The 19,133-nt window shown below is 49.5% G+C and overlaps 1 protein-coding gene and 1 long non-coding RNA gene across 5 annotated transcripts in view; one reads left to right on the top strand and one right to left on the bottom strand.

Moving 5' to 3' along the window:
• Nucleotides 1-1,453: 1,453 nt before the first annotated feature.
• Nucleotides 1,454-4,020, top strand: LOC112982674 (uncharacterized). Its single transcript, XR_010392510.1, has 5 exons — nucleotides 1,454-1,592; nucleotides 1,929-1,978; nucleotides 2,480-2,660; nucleotides 3,128-3,262; nucleotides 3,764-4,020. It is a non-coding gene; the product is annotated as an uncharacterized LOC112982674 (long non-coding RNA).
• The window catches only part of GRAMD1B (GRAM domain containing 1B), a 169,763-nt gene continuing 153,633 nt past the window's right edge, over nucleotides 3,004-19,133 (bottom strand). Inside the window, exons 9-20 of one of the 4 annotated variants that reach the window (XM_064524291.1) lie at nucleotides 16,666-16,781; nucleotides 15,999-16,212; nucleotides 15,093-15,282; nucleotides 14,580-14,723; nucleotides 13,497-13,615; nucleotides 11,892-12,034; nucleotides 11,110-11,213; nucleotides 10,459-10,662; nucleotides 10,157-10,247; nucleotides 7,510-7,617; nucleotides 4,018-4,135; nucleotides 3,004-3,213 (exon numbers count right to left, since the gene is read on the bottom strand). In XM_064524291.1, the coding sequence (XP_064380361.1) occupies nucleotides 3,124-3,213; nucleotides 4,018-4,135; nucleotides 7,510-7,617; nucleotides 10,157-10,247; nucleotides 10,459-10,662; nucleotides 11,110-11,213; nucleotides 11,892-12,034; nucleotides 13,497-13,615; nucleotides 14,580-14,723; nucleotides 15,093-15,282; nucleotides 15,999-16,212; nucleotides 16,666-16,781 (1,641 nt within the window). In that variant the 3' untranslated portion in view covers nucleotides 3,004-3,123. The other 3 variants (XM_026099222.2, XR_010392509.1, XM_064524292.1) reach the window with 3 other exon arrangements.

The raw sequence follows: 19,133 nt of genomic DNA, 5'->3' as shown, positions 1-19,133 counted from the left end.
TTTGGTTACGCCCTCACCTCTGGTGCTGGTGTGGGCTTTACCTCTTAAGAAAGAAAAGAAAAAGCTTTCTTTTTTTCCTTTTATTACTGCTATGATAAATTAAGAGGCAATATAGGGTCTTGACCCCTATCCGACTCCAAGCCAGACTTGCTGCTAGGTGGTGAAAAGAAAGCACATCAACTAGGAGTCTGAGAAAAGGAAACCTAACTTCTAGCAGATAAACCTTCCTCAGTCTGAAGGACGCTGCACGCTACAAGGTTCTGTTTGTTGAACAACAGTGTTGTTCATGGAAGGACTCGGTGCAGCCGTGCGTCAGGATACCCATCAAACACATTAAACCCAATTTAGAGTAAAGCGCAGGCAGAACGAATGTTCCTACCTAAGATTGTTTTAAGTGCCCGTGCACGGCCTCGTGCCAATTGAGCAAAACTTGCAAAATTCCGTCTCTGAGGCCAAGTCCGAGGAAGCAGCGTCAATGGGAAAGTCCAGAACCTAACGAAGACGGCAGTCTGGAAAACCGCTGCAGAGGAAGAAGGCTACACAGATGACTAAATGGATTTTTTTTCCTTCCACAGCTAGCAAGACAATGCCAAAACAGTAAGAAAACAATTTTGATTACTAGCATTTATTTTGGATGCTCTCAGACAGGTGGGTTTCTGTTTCTTGGTGAGCTTTGGCTGTCTGCGTATGGAACCCTGCCTGCCGGGTTGCAGAGACCCACACTGCAAGTTTCTCTCCCAAAATCCAGCCTTTTCCTTTTCTGGCATGTGCAAGGTGGCGAGCACAGGTCTTTCTGTCTATCTATCTCCTTCCCTGCCGCTTTGAATTAAAATCTAGGAAAGAGGAAGGTGGGCAGGAAAGGAATTTTCTATACTGAGCAATTATGGAAGTGAACGATGGGGAAACGAGACTCTTTCTCAGTCGGTGGGGCAAGTAACAGCGGGGAGTCGGTGCCCTCCCGTCCCGAGACCAGCAGCAGAATGCTCTTCCCAGGCGCTAGGAGCTCAGTCTCACTGTACAGTAGCCATTTCAGCAGCCTCGCTGGAAAAAGCTAGGGAGTAGTACAGTAGTCAGCAGCATTAAATTAAATAAATAGTCATAAATACAAGTTACAACTCCCTAGTTTCCCAGGCATGCTTTTTGCCAATTGTACCTTGAGTTTCCCACTCTTAAATGTCTTCATCCTCGCTCCTTCAAATGTGAGTCTTCCCTGGGACACGCTGCAGTTAGCATTCGATCGTGACACTTGGGCACGCTGGGAGAAATCACTGAGTTCCCCACCACCACCAACAGCACCTCTCCCTGGTCAGGCTACATGAACAGGAGCTTGCGAGGGTTTTCCTTAGACTCTTACTTTGTCCCCGAGTTGTGCAGATGGGAGTCTCTGATACAGGGACCATTTACTCACCCTTTTCTCCCCTGCTCTTTCAGTGCCCACGGGAACTAGAGACAACGGATGAGCTAGAACTGCGCTGTTTGCATACGGGAGATAGTCAGCTGACTCCCTCCTGCCCTTTAGAACGTGGAAAAACCCTGACGTTGAACAAGGCGGAGACTGAGGACTTCACATAGCAGCTAATCTACCTGGCTGGGTAAGAAGAGAAAGCGTTTATTAATTACTCAGAGAAGCACCCTGCACCCACTCACTCGCAGTGGTGTTGGTACACTCCACAGCATGGCCTCTCTGCCTCTCTCCCTTATTTGGCTGCTGCTGGGAGTTTGACATTAACCTCCGGAACAAGTAAAAATGCATGTTGCCTTTTTAAGGCATCTCTAGGACCTGACCTGCTTACAGAGCAAAGGCTTCAGTATCCGGGTGATAGGAGTTGCCTCACGTTGTGGACATTTGCTCACATCTGTCCTGCGCCCACTGACCGTCCTTTGTTTTTTCTTTTGGTCCCTGTAACTTCTTCTGGACTGATGGATAGATGCCACAGCTGTAATTCATCTAAACACCCACCCTGAAGAAGGCTAGGAGGTACGTATGAAATGGTCTTGCTGACCAGGGGCGAGAGGAAAACTTTGCCGAGCAGCGTAGCGAAAGCTGTTCTGTGGAGTTCCTTAGCTCTCCCGCATCCTGCTAATAGAACGTGGCTTGGCGGAAAGGAGGGCTTGCAAGTAAATACTAATTTTGGTTTTGTTTTTAAGCTGGGGCACTCCTCCTATCGTGGGAAGTCACATAGGTAGCTCTTTCAGCACCGATGTAGCCCTTGAGCGCAGGGGTGACTTAACGGCAGGGACTCGAGCACGTGGAAAGCGGAGAACCGCAGAAAATGTAAAGGGGACACTGTCAAAGGAAATGGAAGCGTGCTGTCTGAGGTGTGGCTCTCCTCCATCTGAGCAGCATGTAGGCAGATATCCCCCCTTCCCCGCCATCTCCCTGGCTATTAATGCAGTATCAGTAACAGGAGGAAACAAATTAGTGTTTGGAGAAAGCATTTCAGCTCATGTACATTCTGTGCTTTGCTCTCTGAACCAGGCTGGCCAGCATGACAGCAAATTGCATTTCTGCTCCAAGAGATGTGGGAGGTGATTGCCAATGAGACCTGCTGTCTACAGACCTGGAGCAATTCCTTCCGAGGCCTCCTCTCCGAATGCTGAGCAGTTCCGTAAGGGACTGACGGTGATTGCCAAAACCTCTCTGCCCTGAAGGCAGCAAGGTAAGACATTTGACAGTGTCCCCTTTATACATAGGCATTATTACAGTCAGTCAGGGACCCTCATGCGCAGGGAGGAGGGGAGGGACACCCGCTCTGATGCTTCCCTTTGAAACAAACAAGAACAAAACAGACAGCCAGACAGACAAACAGCCAGGAATATACAGAAGAGTGGTGCAAAGGCCCAGGGGAGCCCACTTTGGTGAGCCCCTACGCGCACCGCAGTGCCGGGAGAGCACAGCCCCCCCCGCCATACGCACACCACGCTACTCCAGAGACGCTCCATTTCAGCCAGTGCTGGAGGTCAATCCTTCCTCACGATACATAGGCTTTTTTTCTCTTAAAATCTGTATATAATATATATATTTATATTCTGTGTATATATATATATATATTTATATATATATTTATATATCCTATATACACATATTGCACACCGTCCTCTGGCCTCCTGCATTCCTGCCTGTTAGTGGAAACGTTTCCGTTTCTCCTCTGGATCTGACCCGAAGTCCCGGGACCCGATGCCATTCTGAAGGTTTATTAGCGAGTCCTTCATCTGCAAGACAAGAAATGTCTCCAATGTGATGCTACTCTAAATCCAAGAGGTGAGAGAGAGCCTTTGGGTTTTCCTTCCCCACCAGTGCCTTCAGTTGCCTCTTCCTTCCATACAAAGTATTGAAATCACATTCTTCTGTTTTTTGGCACAGGTACGCCAGGGCTGGGATGTGCGCGTAGAGAAACGGGGATCGAAAAGGGAGCCGGCGAGAGGCCATTTTCCAAAATAACAAGGAAGGGGCGAGCAGAATGAGGTGCCACGTGAGCTCCTCTCGCCATACCGGAGAGCACCTTTCATTCACAAGCCCCATTATAAGCAGGCCAGCATATAACCGGCGCTTTGGCAGCGGGTGCTGAAACCGCTGACTTTGCGGCATTAAGAGCCCGTGCAGAGCGTCCCCTCGGTCCTCGCCAGCTGCGTGTGAACCCAGGCCAGAAGGGGAAAAATTCTGCATTCTAAACGGGGACTGAGCAGGTCTTTACAGACCCCACGGGGATGCCCGAGACTAGATACAAGATGTGGTGTCTAATCTAAGGCTTTGGCCTTGCAGATCTCTCTCCTTGACTTGCCTGGACTTAAGAGAGGAAAGAGAAGCTGTGGCATCCTATGAGCAGCCGTTGGGATCTACCGCACGCACCTACCTCAGAAGAGGCCTCTAAAGGGAGATGGGAACAGAGGTCATCTACCTCACTGGCTGCAGTGGAACCAGGTAAGGCTGTGGGATCACAGGCGGGCAGCTAGCCAGCTGAGAGGACATGGTGCCCGTCCAGTCACAGTGTCAACTGGCCAGAGTGGCATTCTCACCTGGTCTAGAAGCATCACCGAAGATTTGATGATCTCACGCCATTTCTGTAGCTCTGAGTCATGATACTTCTGCTGAGATTCTAATAACTGGGCCCATTCTGTCTGGGATTGGGGTAACCTGTCAGGCAGAATATGAGCAAGAGTGAATCTGGGAAAGCTATGGTCGACCTGGAGCAAAGCGCATTGGAGGGCAGGTTGTGTCAATTTCCGGCCAATCTCTCCACCCACGAGGCAGTTTTCCTCCTTGAGGAAGTATCTCCTTATGTGCTTTGCATTTTCCTGTACTGCATACCCATGTAACTCTGTTAACCATGGTAATAGCAAAGACTTGCATTTGCAGAAGTGCCCTAATGTGCTTATAGCTGAATGCCCAGTTTCCAGGGGAAAGCCTGAGGCCAGAAGGCAGAGATGCGTGTACCAAAGGAAGGCAGTGCTTACATGAACGTTATGCTGTTGGACAGACTGCCATGTACCGCGTCTGTGGTTGTGTTTTTCTAGACATGCTGCATTAGCATTGTTAGTACAAGGCTTTGCCTTTATCTCGAGGCATCATCGCAGCACCAACTCTCTTTTGCAATGGCAGGTAAGTGGGGGCACCAAGCCCCTCCCTCGAGGCGCAACCACTCCCCCAGGCCAGGACTGGAGGCTGCTGCATGGGGCTGGCTGAGGGCAGGTGCCAGCGCTCAGCCACTGATGGGGAGGGGGCCAGGACTGGCTGCCCGCGGCTGCCACTCGGGGGCACGTGATGGGGCTCGAGCAAGTGCCAGCCCTGAGCCCAGCGAGCGGGCGGAGCCGGGCCAGGCCAAGGCGAGGATAAAGCTCAGTGGGGCCGAGCGACGCAAGGAGCGCAGCGACGAGGAGCGTGGTCAAGGCAGTTAGCACGGCAGTTGGCGACGGCAGGAAGGCACGGCAGAGGCCGTCGCCCTTTGAAGGTAAGCCGAATGTAGCCTCTTTTCTCCTTGCTGGTCTGAATTAGGGGCCCTTAGCTTCTCGCCCAAGGCATGGCTAAGATAGATAGCTTTACCTTCTGCCTAAGGGCACAGCCTCTCCCCCTTTGAGAGTATGCTGAATGTTCCTCTTGCTAGTCTGAGGCAGGTGCCCTGCAGCTTCTCCCCTGAGGCTGCAATACCAACAGCTTTACCTGTTGCTAAGAGAGCTAAACCTCTCTGACTTTGCCTTACACTTGAAGACCCTGCTTAGGTACTTAAATCCCTCCTCTCTTAGGTGTTGCCCATCTTATGCAAGGAAATGTTGCTTGCTTTGCAGGCTACTTCAAGAACTATAGTCCTGGTCTTCAGCCTCCTATGCTGGAGTCTGAGTAGAGCTTCTAAAGATATCCCTCCTATGGGAGTTCCTATGTTAGCAATAGCTCCCCAGACTAACCTCTTTGCTAAGTTGCTTTTCTCCTTCCTAGCAGTATAACACCTTACTTTGTTCCCTCTTACCTCAGGAGGAGGGCAGAGCGTGCCGGCCTCTGCCGCGCCTTCCTGCCGTCGCCAACTGCCGTGCTAACTGCCTTGACCACGCTCCTCGTCGCTGCGCTCCTTGCGTCGCTCGGCCCCACTGAGCTTTATCCTCGCCTTGGCCTGGCCCGGCTCCGCCCGCTCGCCGGGCTCAGGGCTGGCACTTGCTCGAGCCCCATCACGTGCCCCCGAGTGGCAGCCGCGGGCAGCCAGTCCTGGCCCCCTCCCCATCAGTGGCTGAGCGCTGGCACCTGTCTGACTCGGCATCCTCCAGCCCTGGGATCTGCTGCGTAACAGAGTAAAAAACATCATGATGATAAAACAATGGTTCCAGTCCCAATGGTGGCAATTCTAGTCTCTCAAAAAATAACACTCTACTCCTAATAAAGATTGCTTCCCTTGTCCAGCTGGAGAGGTTACACATTTAGAATTGGTACTTAGCTTAGGGGGACCACTGACTGCCCCTCGCTCCACTGAATCTAAGTCTCATTGGAACCAGAGAGGAAGGAAATGTCTGCGGAGCCTTAAACCGCTTCTAAGCACACCCAGCCTTGGATCCCAGCAGATGGTTTTGGTCTCTCACAGGGCAGGGTGTGGTGCAGCACCTATTTCCGCAGCCTCTCTGCAATCGCTGTCACAATACAATGAGGTTACCTTTGCAAGGGAATAATACGATTCCAGTACATGCACATTACAAGAAGCACACGAGCACTGAATGAGCCCTACGCTAATACTACAGTCATGGCCCAAATACCAAGAGTATACAGAGGCTGTTATGGAAAAGAGCAAGTCCTCCCTGAAAAGGAGAAATGGGAAAGCCCATCCCAGGAAGCAGGTCCTGCAAAGGAAAGACAGCACTGAAGTAGCACTGCACTAAGATGTTTAAAAGACAAAGCAAAGAGCCAGCAAGGGGATCGCTGTGACCACACAAAAATACTGCCGGGGCATAATGGGGACAAAAACACTCTAAAAAAAAGGGGGGGGGGGGGGAGGGGGGGGGCCTCTATGTCCACATCTCAGCTGCTAAAAATAGTGACTCAAAGCAGGAGAGCAGGATTATCTAGCATTCTGTGTACAGAGAGCATTCGCCCCAAATGCCAGAGGGAACTCACTCACAACACAAAACTGCTGGCCCTCAGTACAAACAACATCAAGCCGCCAGTGTAAGTGCCATCTACAGAAAGGGCTCTGGAGGGCATCCCGGGAAACAGCAGCTGGCAAAGCAGTCTTCGAATCCAGACAAGATGGGAGAGCCTATAATGAAGACCGAGCCCGGGAACAAACTCGGGCTGGTTTGAGGCAGGCAGTGTGCCTTCTGCAAAGGACAATATGGAAACCCTGCCTTACTGCCTAGAGGCCTGCAAACATGTCAGTAAGCACACACTCAGTACGACATTCTGTAACAGCGTGCTCAAAAGGCCTCGGACCAGGTTCCACACTACCAGTTATGAAGAAAGGCAGTCATCGGCAGTGGCGTTTCACTGCTTACCACCTCTGCCTCCAGGGAACTCGAGGTCATTATAGAGCTCCCTGTGCCCTCCTAGTGCTCACTGTCCTCCTCCCCCACTGTACCAATTTGCTGGTATCTGGACCTTTCAAAATATTTCTCAGTTAACTGGGTGCCACAAGCTCCAGTTCTCATTTGGATACACATGCTCTTCATAAACAGAAGTTTAGCCAGCAAAGGAGGGAGGTGACAACGTTGGCCCGAGGTTGCAGAACATTTCTTCATAGAGCCTGTGTCCTCAATTACACGGGAGACTGAGAAGCTGCAGAAGTGGCCTTTAACTCACCGTCTTCTGCTCTACCTGTCCAACAGTATAAAACTTATCCAGAAATGGTGATGGCCTCACAGCTTCAGCTACCTAGCAGCTTGATCTGTCTAAAGTCTTACCTTTCTTGTAAATAGAGAAGAGAAGCCACCTACTTGAGAACCCTAGGCTCTAGCAGTCTATCAAACCCTCTATCGAACATCAACAGGAAGCATACGAGAAGAGACAAAGACAAAATGGACAAGGCGTGACATTACCTTTCCTGTAGCCGCAAGCCCTGCCAGGCCGTGAGCGTCTGGGTGGTATATTCCAACATCCAGAGTTTGTAGAACAGCATCATGTTAAGAATGACCAACAACACCAGACTGGGAATAAAAAAAGAAAAAGACATGTCAATTTACTATGAGCACTTCATAACTCCATTCCCTGCCATTCCCACCTGGGAAAACACCCAGGGCTTTAACAAGGTTTCTGGGGTCCAGGGCTACTCTGTACGGGAGTGGGAATTTAATCTGAGTAAGGGCCAGGCGATCACAGAGCTCAAAACTTCACCTTCTGGGAGAGACGAGAGAGCAAGGACAGAGAGAGACAGGGATGACAGATGGAGCAGACAGAACAGGCTGGATGGGTGGCTGTGCTGAATGCAAAGAAAGGGAGGGAAATGGGAGAATAAAGAGGTTAAAAAAGACAGTACCTGAAACAGATCCTAATGGGAGCAGGGAAGAGAAAAGACGGAGTAGCTGCAGGTTAGAAACAGACTGACACAGGATGGGAAAAACTGGGCTGAGCACAGAAAGCTCATAGAGGGTACAGAAGATATATGGGGGAGGAGGGAAGATAGGAACAGCGGGAAGACAGGCAAGAAGGAAGGACAATATTCATGTGCCTGCAATTGCGGGTGAGAGTCAGTAAAAGGCTAGCTGTGGGTGGCTCTTGTGGACAAGCACAGAGAGTGCCCATGTGGGGCACTGTCACCGGTGGAAATGCACATTCCAGCCTGCGTGCACCTATCCCTTACCTACTGACACCATGCCCAGTGATGGGAACCGCACCGCACGCCGTGCAAGCCAGTGCTCTTACCAGACAGGTACTGCAGCTGCTTCTCCCCTGCCACTGCCACCACCACGCGCTGGCATTTCCGCTCCTCCTATCTATCAGCCACACTGACAGGCTCAGGGAATAGATTCCAAAATAACACGCTTGTGCCTGTCTCTGAATAATGCTGCTGTTTTGCTGGAAGAATGGCCCACTATAAGCCAATTCAGGCAGATGGCAACTGGCCAGATGTGCTCTGGAAACAGTAGCGAAGGGCGCTCTGACCACTCTAAGCTAGTAGCCTGTAAATAGAGATTGTTTTAAAGCATCTGTGCCTTCCTACCAAAAACATCGGTCACCTCACCTGTCCAGACACACAGGACAGCACCAGGCTGTCTGCCCACAAAGATCTGCCACACGGCCCACATCTCCCACAAATACCTGCGCTGCTGCTACGTGTGCAGTCACATCTACCCAAATGTCAGTCAGTTACTGAACTGCGTTTGGTGGGAAGCTTTTGGTTTGCTGCTGTAAACCTATCCAGTCTTCATCCCCTACGGGAGAAAGAAACAGAACGGAGCTGAATTCTGAATACTAACATCAGTCTACAGATCTCAGCTTCTTCAGACCTCACAAAAAGATGGATGGAGCTTAAGCAAAGAATGCGCAAACGCCCTCTATTCCGCCGGGGTTAGCATTAGGCTTCCATTTCCCTAAGTGCTGAAACGAAACCCCAGCCATATCCAGATCACTCCTTCAGACTGGACTGCTTCACAAGTCCCATCCCGCAACAGCTGCAACACTAACGCACGAAAGCTCTCGACAGCCCAAAAGGCAGAGAAACAACAAATACTCCTGGGTTTTGGGCCTAACGGCAGAGTCATAGGGATATGTGGGGCTCATTTTGAGCACAGATCCAGTATAGTCCAAGACTAGCAACTGTGAAAGGTGGTGGCAGAAACAGGACCCAAAGTAAACCTAGTTCTTGCTGCTGAGCTACCAAAAATCTCACCCATCTCTCCTGCCTCCCGTTTTCCTATCCTTATTTCACAGAAATCATCTCTAAATGGTCCAGCTTCTTTCCAGGATGGTACCTCTCTCCAAAGTCACTGCCCAGAAGCAGACATTTCCAAGTACCCAACCAGAGTTTGCCAGTTCAGAGGAAAGAAGTAGCAAACAGACTCCTCACAAACACTGAGCCCTGTTGTGATGGCACAGTCTCTTTCTCAGCCACCCCCAGAATGCTTTGCACGGTGATCTTTCCTGATAACAGCTAGCTTGTTGGCATATGACATTAAAAGACTTGGCTCACAAAATACGTTTGTTAGATGACATCAGAAAAATCAATCAAAATCTCTAAACTGGGTCCCTAAAATAAAAGAGCCTCTTTCTGTTTGTCCAACTGCACTGTCCAACTGCTGACTCCCCTTCTTGCACAGCTTGCCCCTTGCCTCCTGCGCCAGCTAACAACACTGCCTGTGTCCCGTACGGTAGAGCAGACCTCCCCTGAGGACTCCTAGGTACATGCAGGAAGGTGGAGCCCATTCTTGGTTAAAGCAAGGTCAAAACTGAGGGGAGAGGAGAGACTTCGATGAAATAAGCAGCTACGGAGCCGTATCAGTGGCTGGCTTGGGTCTGCAAGAGCTGCGATCAAGCCAGACAAAACATCTGATGGGGCTTTTGGGAGAAATTTTAACTCATTCTTTTCTGCCTCTCATTGCTTTTCTGTCCTCAACAAAGTTTGGGAACAGAGAGGAACGAGAGAGAGAGAAAAGACTGGCACAGGGGAGCGCAGAACGCCAAAGATGCGAGAGGCCCAAAGACGACAGACGGATGGACTGTGAAGGGAGAGCAGAAAAGATCACTTACACACAACTGATAACAACGAGCAGCTTGGAGACACTCTGCAGGTGGAAACCGCTGGGGCTCTCCTCAGGGATGTGCCGTGTCTGAGTGGAACCTGAGGAGATGCACTTAGGCTGTGACAGGCCATCCGATGGGGAGGACGACTCTTCACCCGCCCCTCCATCTCATTCAGACACATGCATCCGCTGCTCTAGAAAGCCCTGATCCCTCTCTCCCATTAACCCTCCCTCCAACAAGGCTCCAGTGTGTCTCCGGAGGTGCCCCGTTCCCCACCCCCAACCCTGAGGTGTGTGCACTTTTCTGACCTGCCACGTGCTTGATTCGATGTGCAACCTCCTCATCCGTGGGGGTGGTGACGGGACTCAGCACCTCCTCCAAGTGTGGCACCCGCAGGTGGGCGTGGGCCCGTTTCCTCCGGCGCACGGTCGATTGCTTGCTCACTTTCTCTTTGGGGGATTGTCTGTGGACCTCAGCCAAGTACGTGCTCTCGGTTTTGGTCAGTTCACTCTCTGCAAAGACAGGAAGAGGAGCGTTTAACAGAAGGGGCGCCAGCCTTGCACACTGGCATCAACCTAGAGCCCTCTAACGGCACAGCCGCTTGGTGGAGTGCCGTCCGAGCCAACGCATCCTGGCGTGGGCTGGCGCTGGCTGTGCCAGGGGAAGATAACGCTGCGTAGCCCTTACGCCTGTAGCCAAGCCCCGGGCCCTGACTGCCTGTGCTCGTGCCAGAAAGCAGGATCTGATGACCTGTGTAATTCCAGCAAGCGCTACCGACTGTTGCGATAATAACCTTGGCTTGGCCCTCTTTGAAAGCCACCCTGACATCTCGCCCCCGGTAGGCTGGCAAGCAGACACCACGCTGTTGGCCGCCTGCTTACAGGGAAGCGTGCACAGGCTTTAGGGTGACACCTTCTGTGGGACATTACCGCAGCTCCAGTCACTGCCAGTCTTCTTACCCAAATGATGGAAATAATCTTCTAGGCCACTCCAGAAATTTTTCTCGATGAAGGATTTCACCAGCCCCCAAGGCTGTTTCCTGTAACGTAACTCTGTGGAAACCCTATGTGAAAGAGGGAAAGTCGCACTGAATTTTGCTTCCAGGAGGTGATGTCAGTTCACAAGCCTTTGTCCACGTAAATATGCAAAATAATCACGCACACTGTTACTTCTGGAATGGTCTCAGCCCTTCATGTTTCTGGGTCTGAAGCACTGCATGAAAAGTCCTCCCAAAGGCAGCAGCAGGAAGGCCTCAAGGGAGCCTCCCCTGAGAGGACTCCCGAGACCTTTGGCCAAGTGGCAGACACACACATTACTTATCCAAGTCAAACACGAACGCCCATAGCTTTGCTTGGTACCAAACTCCTCTGCTTGTCCCCCCAAACGCTCCTCAGAGAGAGAGTCTCTGGAGATACGTCCTAGTGCCTGCTGCATTTTGTCTACTGTGCATGCCAGGTGGCAACTGACAAGCCACTGCTTCAAAGGAGGAGGCAAGAAAAGTCTGTGAATCCTGTCCCTTATCCAGCTGCAACTCCTCTGAAGCGATTTTATTGTTTGCTCGAGGTCACCACCATAGGTGGCTGCCTCTCCCACAATAGGAGGGTTCTGACGACAAGGACAAAGAAATAAGGTTAAGTCCTCCCCAGCCCCTTCTAACACACCGAGCAGCAGAATTCCCACCCCAGTTCCCAGAGGTGACTTTCGGTCGTCAGCAAGGCTGTTTACCCCACAAGAAGCGTACCTGAGTCGGCTTTTGTTTCTGGCAACACGAGTCAACGTGTAGCGGTTAATGGTGTAGAAATAATCATGGTAGGGAACGTCGTGAGTTAGCACCTCTGCATCTATGACATAGCACTCGCTTTCTTGGCTGGCTTTGTACATTGTCTGCATAAAAGACAGCATGCAAGGCAGTCATTAGTCTGGTTAGAACGAGGCTTTGGTAGACAGGCATCTTCACTACCACTTTACTAAAACAGCTCCACCACAAATAAGAGACCGTGCACATGCCCGAGCTCCATCTCTACAATTTTTCAATAAAAGCAGCTCTTCTTTTCTGACAGGCATATTCAAGAAAACCGAAAGTTCCTCTCAGGTGTTTCCCAATGGCACATTTCAAAACGGGCATAAATTCCAGCAGCTCAGCCTCCAGCATTTTGTATCAGTTATGTAATTACATACACCGCCACCTGAGTACCGGTTCTTCGGGGCCTCTGCAAGTGATCAGTGTTACTTCTTCTCAGTAAACCGATCACTAGCTCATCAGGGAGCAATCTGATCTAATACCAGACACGGTCCTGCTTGGAGCAGAAGTTGGACCAGACGACTTCCTGAAGTCCCTTCTATCTTAAGTTATTCTGTGATTGTAAATATCGGAAAACCTGTTGTTCATCCCTTTTAAGTGCTTCCAATCTTTCTTTCTTTGCCCCAAAACAAACCTCACAAGGCGGCAGACACAGTAACCGCAGACTCATACGTGGAAGCATGGCTCTTCTTACAGACTCCTTCCACTTACCTCTGCAGCGAGGACACTGCAAAGTACATCCCTGTGGTTGACCCCGTATTCAGAATCAAGTAGGTTATGTCCCTGCTTGCCTCAGAGCGCGCTGCTTCCCTCTGCCCATCACTCCCCTATTCTGTCTCCGTCTTCCCTGCACACAATCTTTGCTTCAGCACGGTTCCTCCCATCCTTACAGGGCACACCTCGCTGCTGAGATTCTCTTCTCTCTGAAATGTACCACCCAGCCACCCCGTCTTTTCTCGACTCCCTCTTAATATTCTCCCAAGCTAACTCACAGCTTTTACCCTTGAACACTTGGACATGTCCCTGGACACAGATGGAGGCTGCAGCCTCTAGCACACACAGCCAGCCTGGCTCTTGTAGCGCACTGCAGATGCTCCCATTTTTCACCTGTTTGCACAGGTTGTCTGACTCTCCTCACCGGTAAAAAGCCTGGACATCTCTATGAACAGCTGTGGGAAGCACTAGCTGACAGTATCTGACCTTCTTGCCAGTCCTGCTAATGAACAGCATCTGTTTCACCGAGCACAGCTCAAGACCACCCGTACAGGCAACAAACATGGTCGTTGGAATACGCTGCTTGTTTGCAAACTGGTCTGCTTTTCCTAGAAAATTCACGGTCCCTTCCTTGCAATGCAATCCAGTGTGCGTGGAAGATCAGCTGTTCACATTTGCAGTGATACTGGGTAGCAAGTTAATACAAGAAAAAGGTGTAAAGGAGAATGTATAGGGAGAATGCAAATGTGCAAAGCCGCATGCCCGAGACATGAAAATACATGTCAGATCCGTTTCGACAAAGCATTACGTCCCTGCTCCCCTTTCACGTACCTGCGTCTCAGTGACGGTGGCAGTTTTGGGGGCCAGAGGGTTGGTGAGGGTGATAGTGTACAGGATCACTCTGGTCTGATTGCCATTTTCTTCCTTCTTCCAGGGATGAAAGATAATATCTGGGAGAAAAAAACAATACTCCAATTACTCCAATTACTTTTAATTGGAGAGGGGTCTCAGGTCCATTCCCTAGGGAAAGCAGAATCATACAACCAAGGTCAAGAGAATATTTCCTCCTCCCTGCAGAGCTTGGTGGCAGAAGCAGTAGAGCCAGACCAAGTGCTAAAGAAAGGTCTCCTCTCCTAAATGCGGTCACTGCAGGGACGAGGCATATCAGCACAAGGGAGTCACGGACATAACTGCTGGTATTGTACCACTCCCAAGATTACATGGGAACATCTGTGCCTGGGGCTGTCGATCGGACAGTTAACATATGATTTTTTTTTTTCCTCCAGTGGCTTTGCCCTGACCTTTCAGAGTCCCACAAGTCTGCTACTCAGAGGGGCAGGCAGAGCAGCTGTAGAAAGAGCCCCATTGTAGCATGGCTTCAGATTTAGAAATGCCCGAGGAATAAGAAGTCTTCCCCTCTTTCAGTGTATGGGGAAGGGGAGAGGCTGGAGGTCTCTCTCCTTTTGCAAACCGACAGCGACAGGGAAAAGGAAGACCGCAGTATGCCGAGGAACGCTCTCTTTGTAAAAGCATCAACTGCACAGTCTGTCCCAGTGTCTGATGTGGATTTTTCTACAGACTTTTAAGCCTTGAAGACAGGATCAGGCCTCAGCTGAGGTTAGGGGGAAAAAAAGAAAGAGCCTGGCTCTGCTACAAACTTAGATCCAGCTTTTAGGAAATATAATTCAGACAGCCAAACAAGGCTGGTTCTAACTGCTTTTAATTACAGTCAGCACAGACGAAAGCGATCCCAAGATTTCCTAAGACTATTATCCAAACCCTTTATCTTCAGGTGAAGTTGCATTTCCAGGGATGTAGTCAAGAACCACAGGCAGAGACCTCCCTTTTGTGCAGGCCTTTGCTCCTCACAGGGAACGTGCCCATCATCACTGGGCTTCACCCCGTGCCGCTCACCAGAGAACCGGCGCTGTTCCATGAAGTCCCTCTGGAACTGGGAGTCCGTGAAGAGCAAGTCGTATAGTTTGTCCACGCTGAAGTTGAACACCTCATTCACATACTGACGGCCATTCAGATCCTCGTAAAAGGCCTGGACTTCCCCTGTGAGGAAACAGGCCCACAAAGCCCAACCGTGATCCTGTGCTTTTAGAGTACCAGGACTTTAGTTAGTTTTACTCTAACCCCAGTGAAGAAGAGACCCAAAGGAGGTTCTTCGACCCTTTCCTCCACTGCTCCCAAGGCAAGAGTTGTAACATCAGAAGGGGTAATTAACCACCACTGTTATTTTAGTGACACCCCTCCAGTTACCCCCACCCACATTAGCTTTCCACGGCCCAGAATGGGAGTTCTTTGTGCCTTCCGAAGTCATAGGGCTCAGAAAAGGGATTCGGTAGTTGCTACCCCGGTGCCTCACTGGAAAGGGCAGTAGAGGGCTGAACACAATGCTGACAGTGGCTCTTCCCCACATACCTTCGTCATGGGTCTCCGACGAGTCACTGAGCTCAGTGGGAATGTCTTCATTGTCATTGAAGTCCAAGGAAGGGGAGTTCACAGGGGCAATGATCTCAATCTTTTCTCCCATGATATTTGCAATGGCCAGGTCTTTCTCCACAGGACTCTCCACCACTGCTTCCTCCTCTTCTGGTAGCACGCCATCAAACTGCAGCAGGGACAGAGCATAATGAGGGCGCAACCAGCACTTGGAAAGTGGTGGTTACTTCTGTAAACTGTTTAAATCTGTGGGACAATTTTCACAGCTTTGAATGTTTGTGTGGCTTCAATGTGTCGGAAAGCTGGCTAACAGAGACGGGAAGGGTTACCCCGTGCTCTCTGTAGAACACAGGGACGTATTAAATCACCTCTGAAAGAACCGCATACGGTTCAAGTTTGGGATATACACCAGGTTTTTTGTTTCTTTCAAATGCACACACATAATGACAGAAAAGAACATGAGCAATACTATTTTTTCTCCCCGAACAAGTGTAGGAAAATCTGAGTTCAGGTTATATTTAGACAAGGTCTGCTATGGTGTGATACCGTGTGAAGGCACACAATGTTTCCTAGAGGATGACTGAAGGAAGAGGAGAAAATACAGCCCTTCTCCAAAGCCCCACTTCTTTTAATCTAAAACTACAGATGGCAAGATACCCTTGCTGCTGAAAGTGTCAATTCACTGGCTTTACAGACAGGCAACTTTTGCTCATTTTTTCTTGGGTAAATGCCGTGCCCACAGACATCAGCGACTCAAGGACTGTGGTCAGCTGCAGTGGCAGAGAAGTTATAGGGTAAACGGTTACCCTGTACATTCAGAGAGTGCCAGTGCGATCCCAGAGACAAGGATTACCGTTCCCACTGCAATGGAGGAGGAACGCTTACCGAGGCGGGTGCTTCACTGCTTCCTGTAGATGTCAATGTGCTGGCAGTGACAGATTTCTTTGGCAGCTGAGGGCTGGCTTCCGGCTTGGCCTCCATGCTGCTTTTTGAGGAGCTGTCGTTGACTTCGTTCTCTTCCACGGGGATTTCTTCACAGTAGCTGAGACCCCACAGGGAACACAAGTTTTTATGTTTACCCCTCTCAGTGCAGCTACAACTGGACACATGGTGCAAGTAAGACAGTTTCTATGCAGTTGGCAGTCTGACTGGAAGCAGAAATGGCTCAGTGCAGGGGATGTCAGGCCCAAACTTCTCAGATGTTTACGCCAAGAGCTGACAAACATCAGCACTTTCTGACCAGGTAACACACTGACTGGCCTGCTGACGGGGACATTGCGGTATTTGCCAGGAACTAACAGAATTGATCATTTAGCTCGGCGAGGAAAGGGGCAGCCATTTCAGTTCCTACTGAAACATGACATCCATGAGGAAACGTTATGGTTTAAGCTTTTCAGACATTGCACATTTAAGGCCAAATATTTGGCCAGAACCCAGAATCTCTCACAGGGAAGAAAGCAGTAGCAGTTTGAGGCATTTGATGCATCAGGGCTCTTGCTTTCCAGAGGCCATCTTTTCTCATCCCAACCAGATTTTATCCCTCCTCACTCACCCCATTGTGTTGAAGTCATCGTCAGGAGGCACGTAGTCTTCATCGTCACTGGTCAGACCCAGCTCATTCCCGTAACACTGGTGGACAAAGTGCCAAAGCTCCTTCGGACAGAGAGGCTAAGGAGGAGAACAGAGAAGAGCACACGTTTTCACCTGAGAATCCTAAAAGTTAATGAATTCACCTCACTTCCCACCTACACTGGGTCTCGCACTTCCAAGTGCTAATTTGGTATTGACTAAATAATTTTCATGTTTGACTTAGGCAATAGGTCATGGCAGTGAACAGCACTAAGGACTGTGATACCTTTTTCCCCAGCCCCGGCCAGTTTTCTCCCAGTAGGAGTCAAAACCAAAAATGCTGGCATTCAGAAAGCTTATGCCATGCTTATATCTTTCTCAAGTGTAACATTCATTCTCAGGAGTATAAAGTTTCTTGCCCTGAAAGCAGAAGTGAGAGATTCTGACACAACCCCTGATGGGAGGTCAGAGCCGTCTGACGGTCTCACCTTTCCCGAATTCCAGTGCTGCTCCGAGGTGGACTGCATGCTACGGGAAGGCTGGCCCAGCTCCATGCTGGCTAGGGGTTGCGGGCCTGTGTGTTCTTACACACTTGTTCCAAGCTGGCTTAGAAAGTGCCCTGATCAAGGATAACTTTGGCCAAGCAAGATTTTACTGTCAGCTCAGGTTCTGCCTTAAAATCCAGCTTGGTTATTTTTCCATGCCATTATCTCATGTTATTTAACACACCTTTGGAAAGCCAACACGAGGCTACATCCACAGCAGCACAAGAAACGAGGGTTTCTGCATACTTAACAAGCTCTTGCAGAACTATGATGCTGTACTTGTGATAATGTGACCAATAATTCTGTCTTTTCTAGGAAACTGATCTCTCCTCCATGCAAGTTTTTCTCCTCTCTTCTGCCATACCTCTACTTAGTAACTACACCTATACCAAAGTCCAAAGCCTTATGAGTTTTCCTCCTCCAGCTTGTTTAAATTAAAACTGCCTAAAGATTACAGCTGCAGTTAAAACTATCTGAAACAGCAGCAAAAAGAGAGAAAGTTTCCTGCTGCAGTTTAAAATCAAGAGGCATTTATCTCACCGGAGACTACTGTGAAAAGCCTGTATGTATCTCCAGTTAGAAAGAGAAAATGAATTACCAAGACGACTTTTTAGGGATGCAGATCAGTTGATCACCATATGACTGCATCCAGGAGCGCCTACAAAATGGGGCTGGAGAACTCCCTAAGAAATGGGGCTGGAGAACTTGTGACTTAAATCTGTGGCACAGGGATGAAAAGGACTGGGTTTTTTTACCCATGAGAAATTTATGACCAATGACAAAAATTTCTTCATAATGAGGGAAAACAAATCTAGTAAACTTTTTCAGAGTTGGCTAGCTTGAATTTCTTCCTGCAGTTACTGTATGTGACAAGCTAGAAAGATTATAGTCTATCTCCTAATACTGCAGCACTGTCAAAGTAAGGATCAAAGGCATGGAAAAACTCAAATGGGAAACCTATCCGGAAGAGTATCTCCCTCTGTTTCACCTTCTTCATGTACGCACTCTATTTAGAGTTCACATGTTTTATCAGGAAAACGGGGCCAGGCTCTTTCTCTCTCCCTCCCTCTCTCTCTCCTGCCAGTCTTCGACCCTAGATTTGGTAAAAGAGCTTTTTAAGTGTTTCCTGCCTATACCGCTCCAAATCTCAGTTCCCGTTTGTTTTGACCTTGAAACCAAGGGCACTGAACTCTGTTAGGAACTTCACAAGGCTGATTAAATTACAGCATATGGTAGCCATACAAACCACCCAATGCAAAGCGATCCTTTTGCATACTAAGCACTGCCCTGATTTCAGGACGGGGCATTCTGGTGTTTGATTACTTAATCCTTCCAAGTATGGTATGAACTCAAGCTCAGAACATCTCCAAATGCTTGCAGCCCTGTAAGATCGGTTCATGAGTCTCACTCCTGCAGTGAGCCAGAAATACTGAATGGACCGTGGAACTGCTAGTCACATCAGACATAAGACATAGGGGGCCTCTGGCGTAGCAGGTGCACATCCCTGCCTTATTTTAGAATCCAGCCTACTGAGCCCTTACCCAACGCGCCCTGCACCTGCCGTTGTTCTCATATGTTTTGGGGGATGCCCTGAACACACGTTCTTGTCCTGTCCTAGCTTGAGCTCTACCCTTTTGAAGCACAGACTTGCTAAGAGCTTTGCTCGTGGAGTCAGCTACTAGCACCGCAGTTTTTAACTGCCTTCTTCTGGCCTGTTTCACTTGAAATAAGGATCTCACAAAAACTCCTTCCTGAGGCAGGCGCTTCCACACCTCAGCAGAGGCACACAGATGTGTGCAAGACATGTCTCTACACAGAGGGAATTCCATGCAAAAAGAGACGATTGCACCTGCAGTTATGTACTCGCTTTGCTTAAAAACGTACGTGCTTACTGTCTCTACATCTC

Source organism: Dromaius novaehollandiae, chromosome 21, assembly GCF_036370855.1.
Source record: "Dromaius novaehollandiae isolate bDroNov1 chromosome 21, bDroNov1.hap1, whole genome shotgun sequence".
In the NCBI taxonomy this organism is placed as follows: Eukaryota; Metazoa; Chordata; class Aves; order Casuariiformes; family Dromaiidae; genus Dromaius; species Dromaius novaehollandiae.
This window is presented reverse-complemented; position numbering and strand designations above follow the sequence as displayed.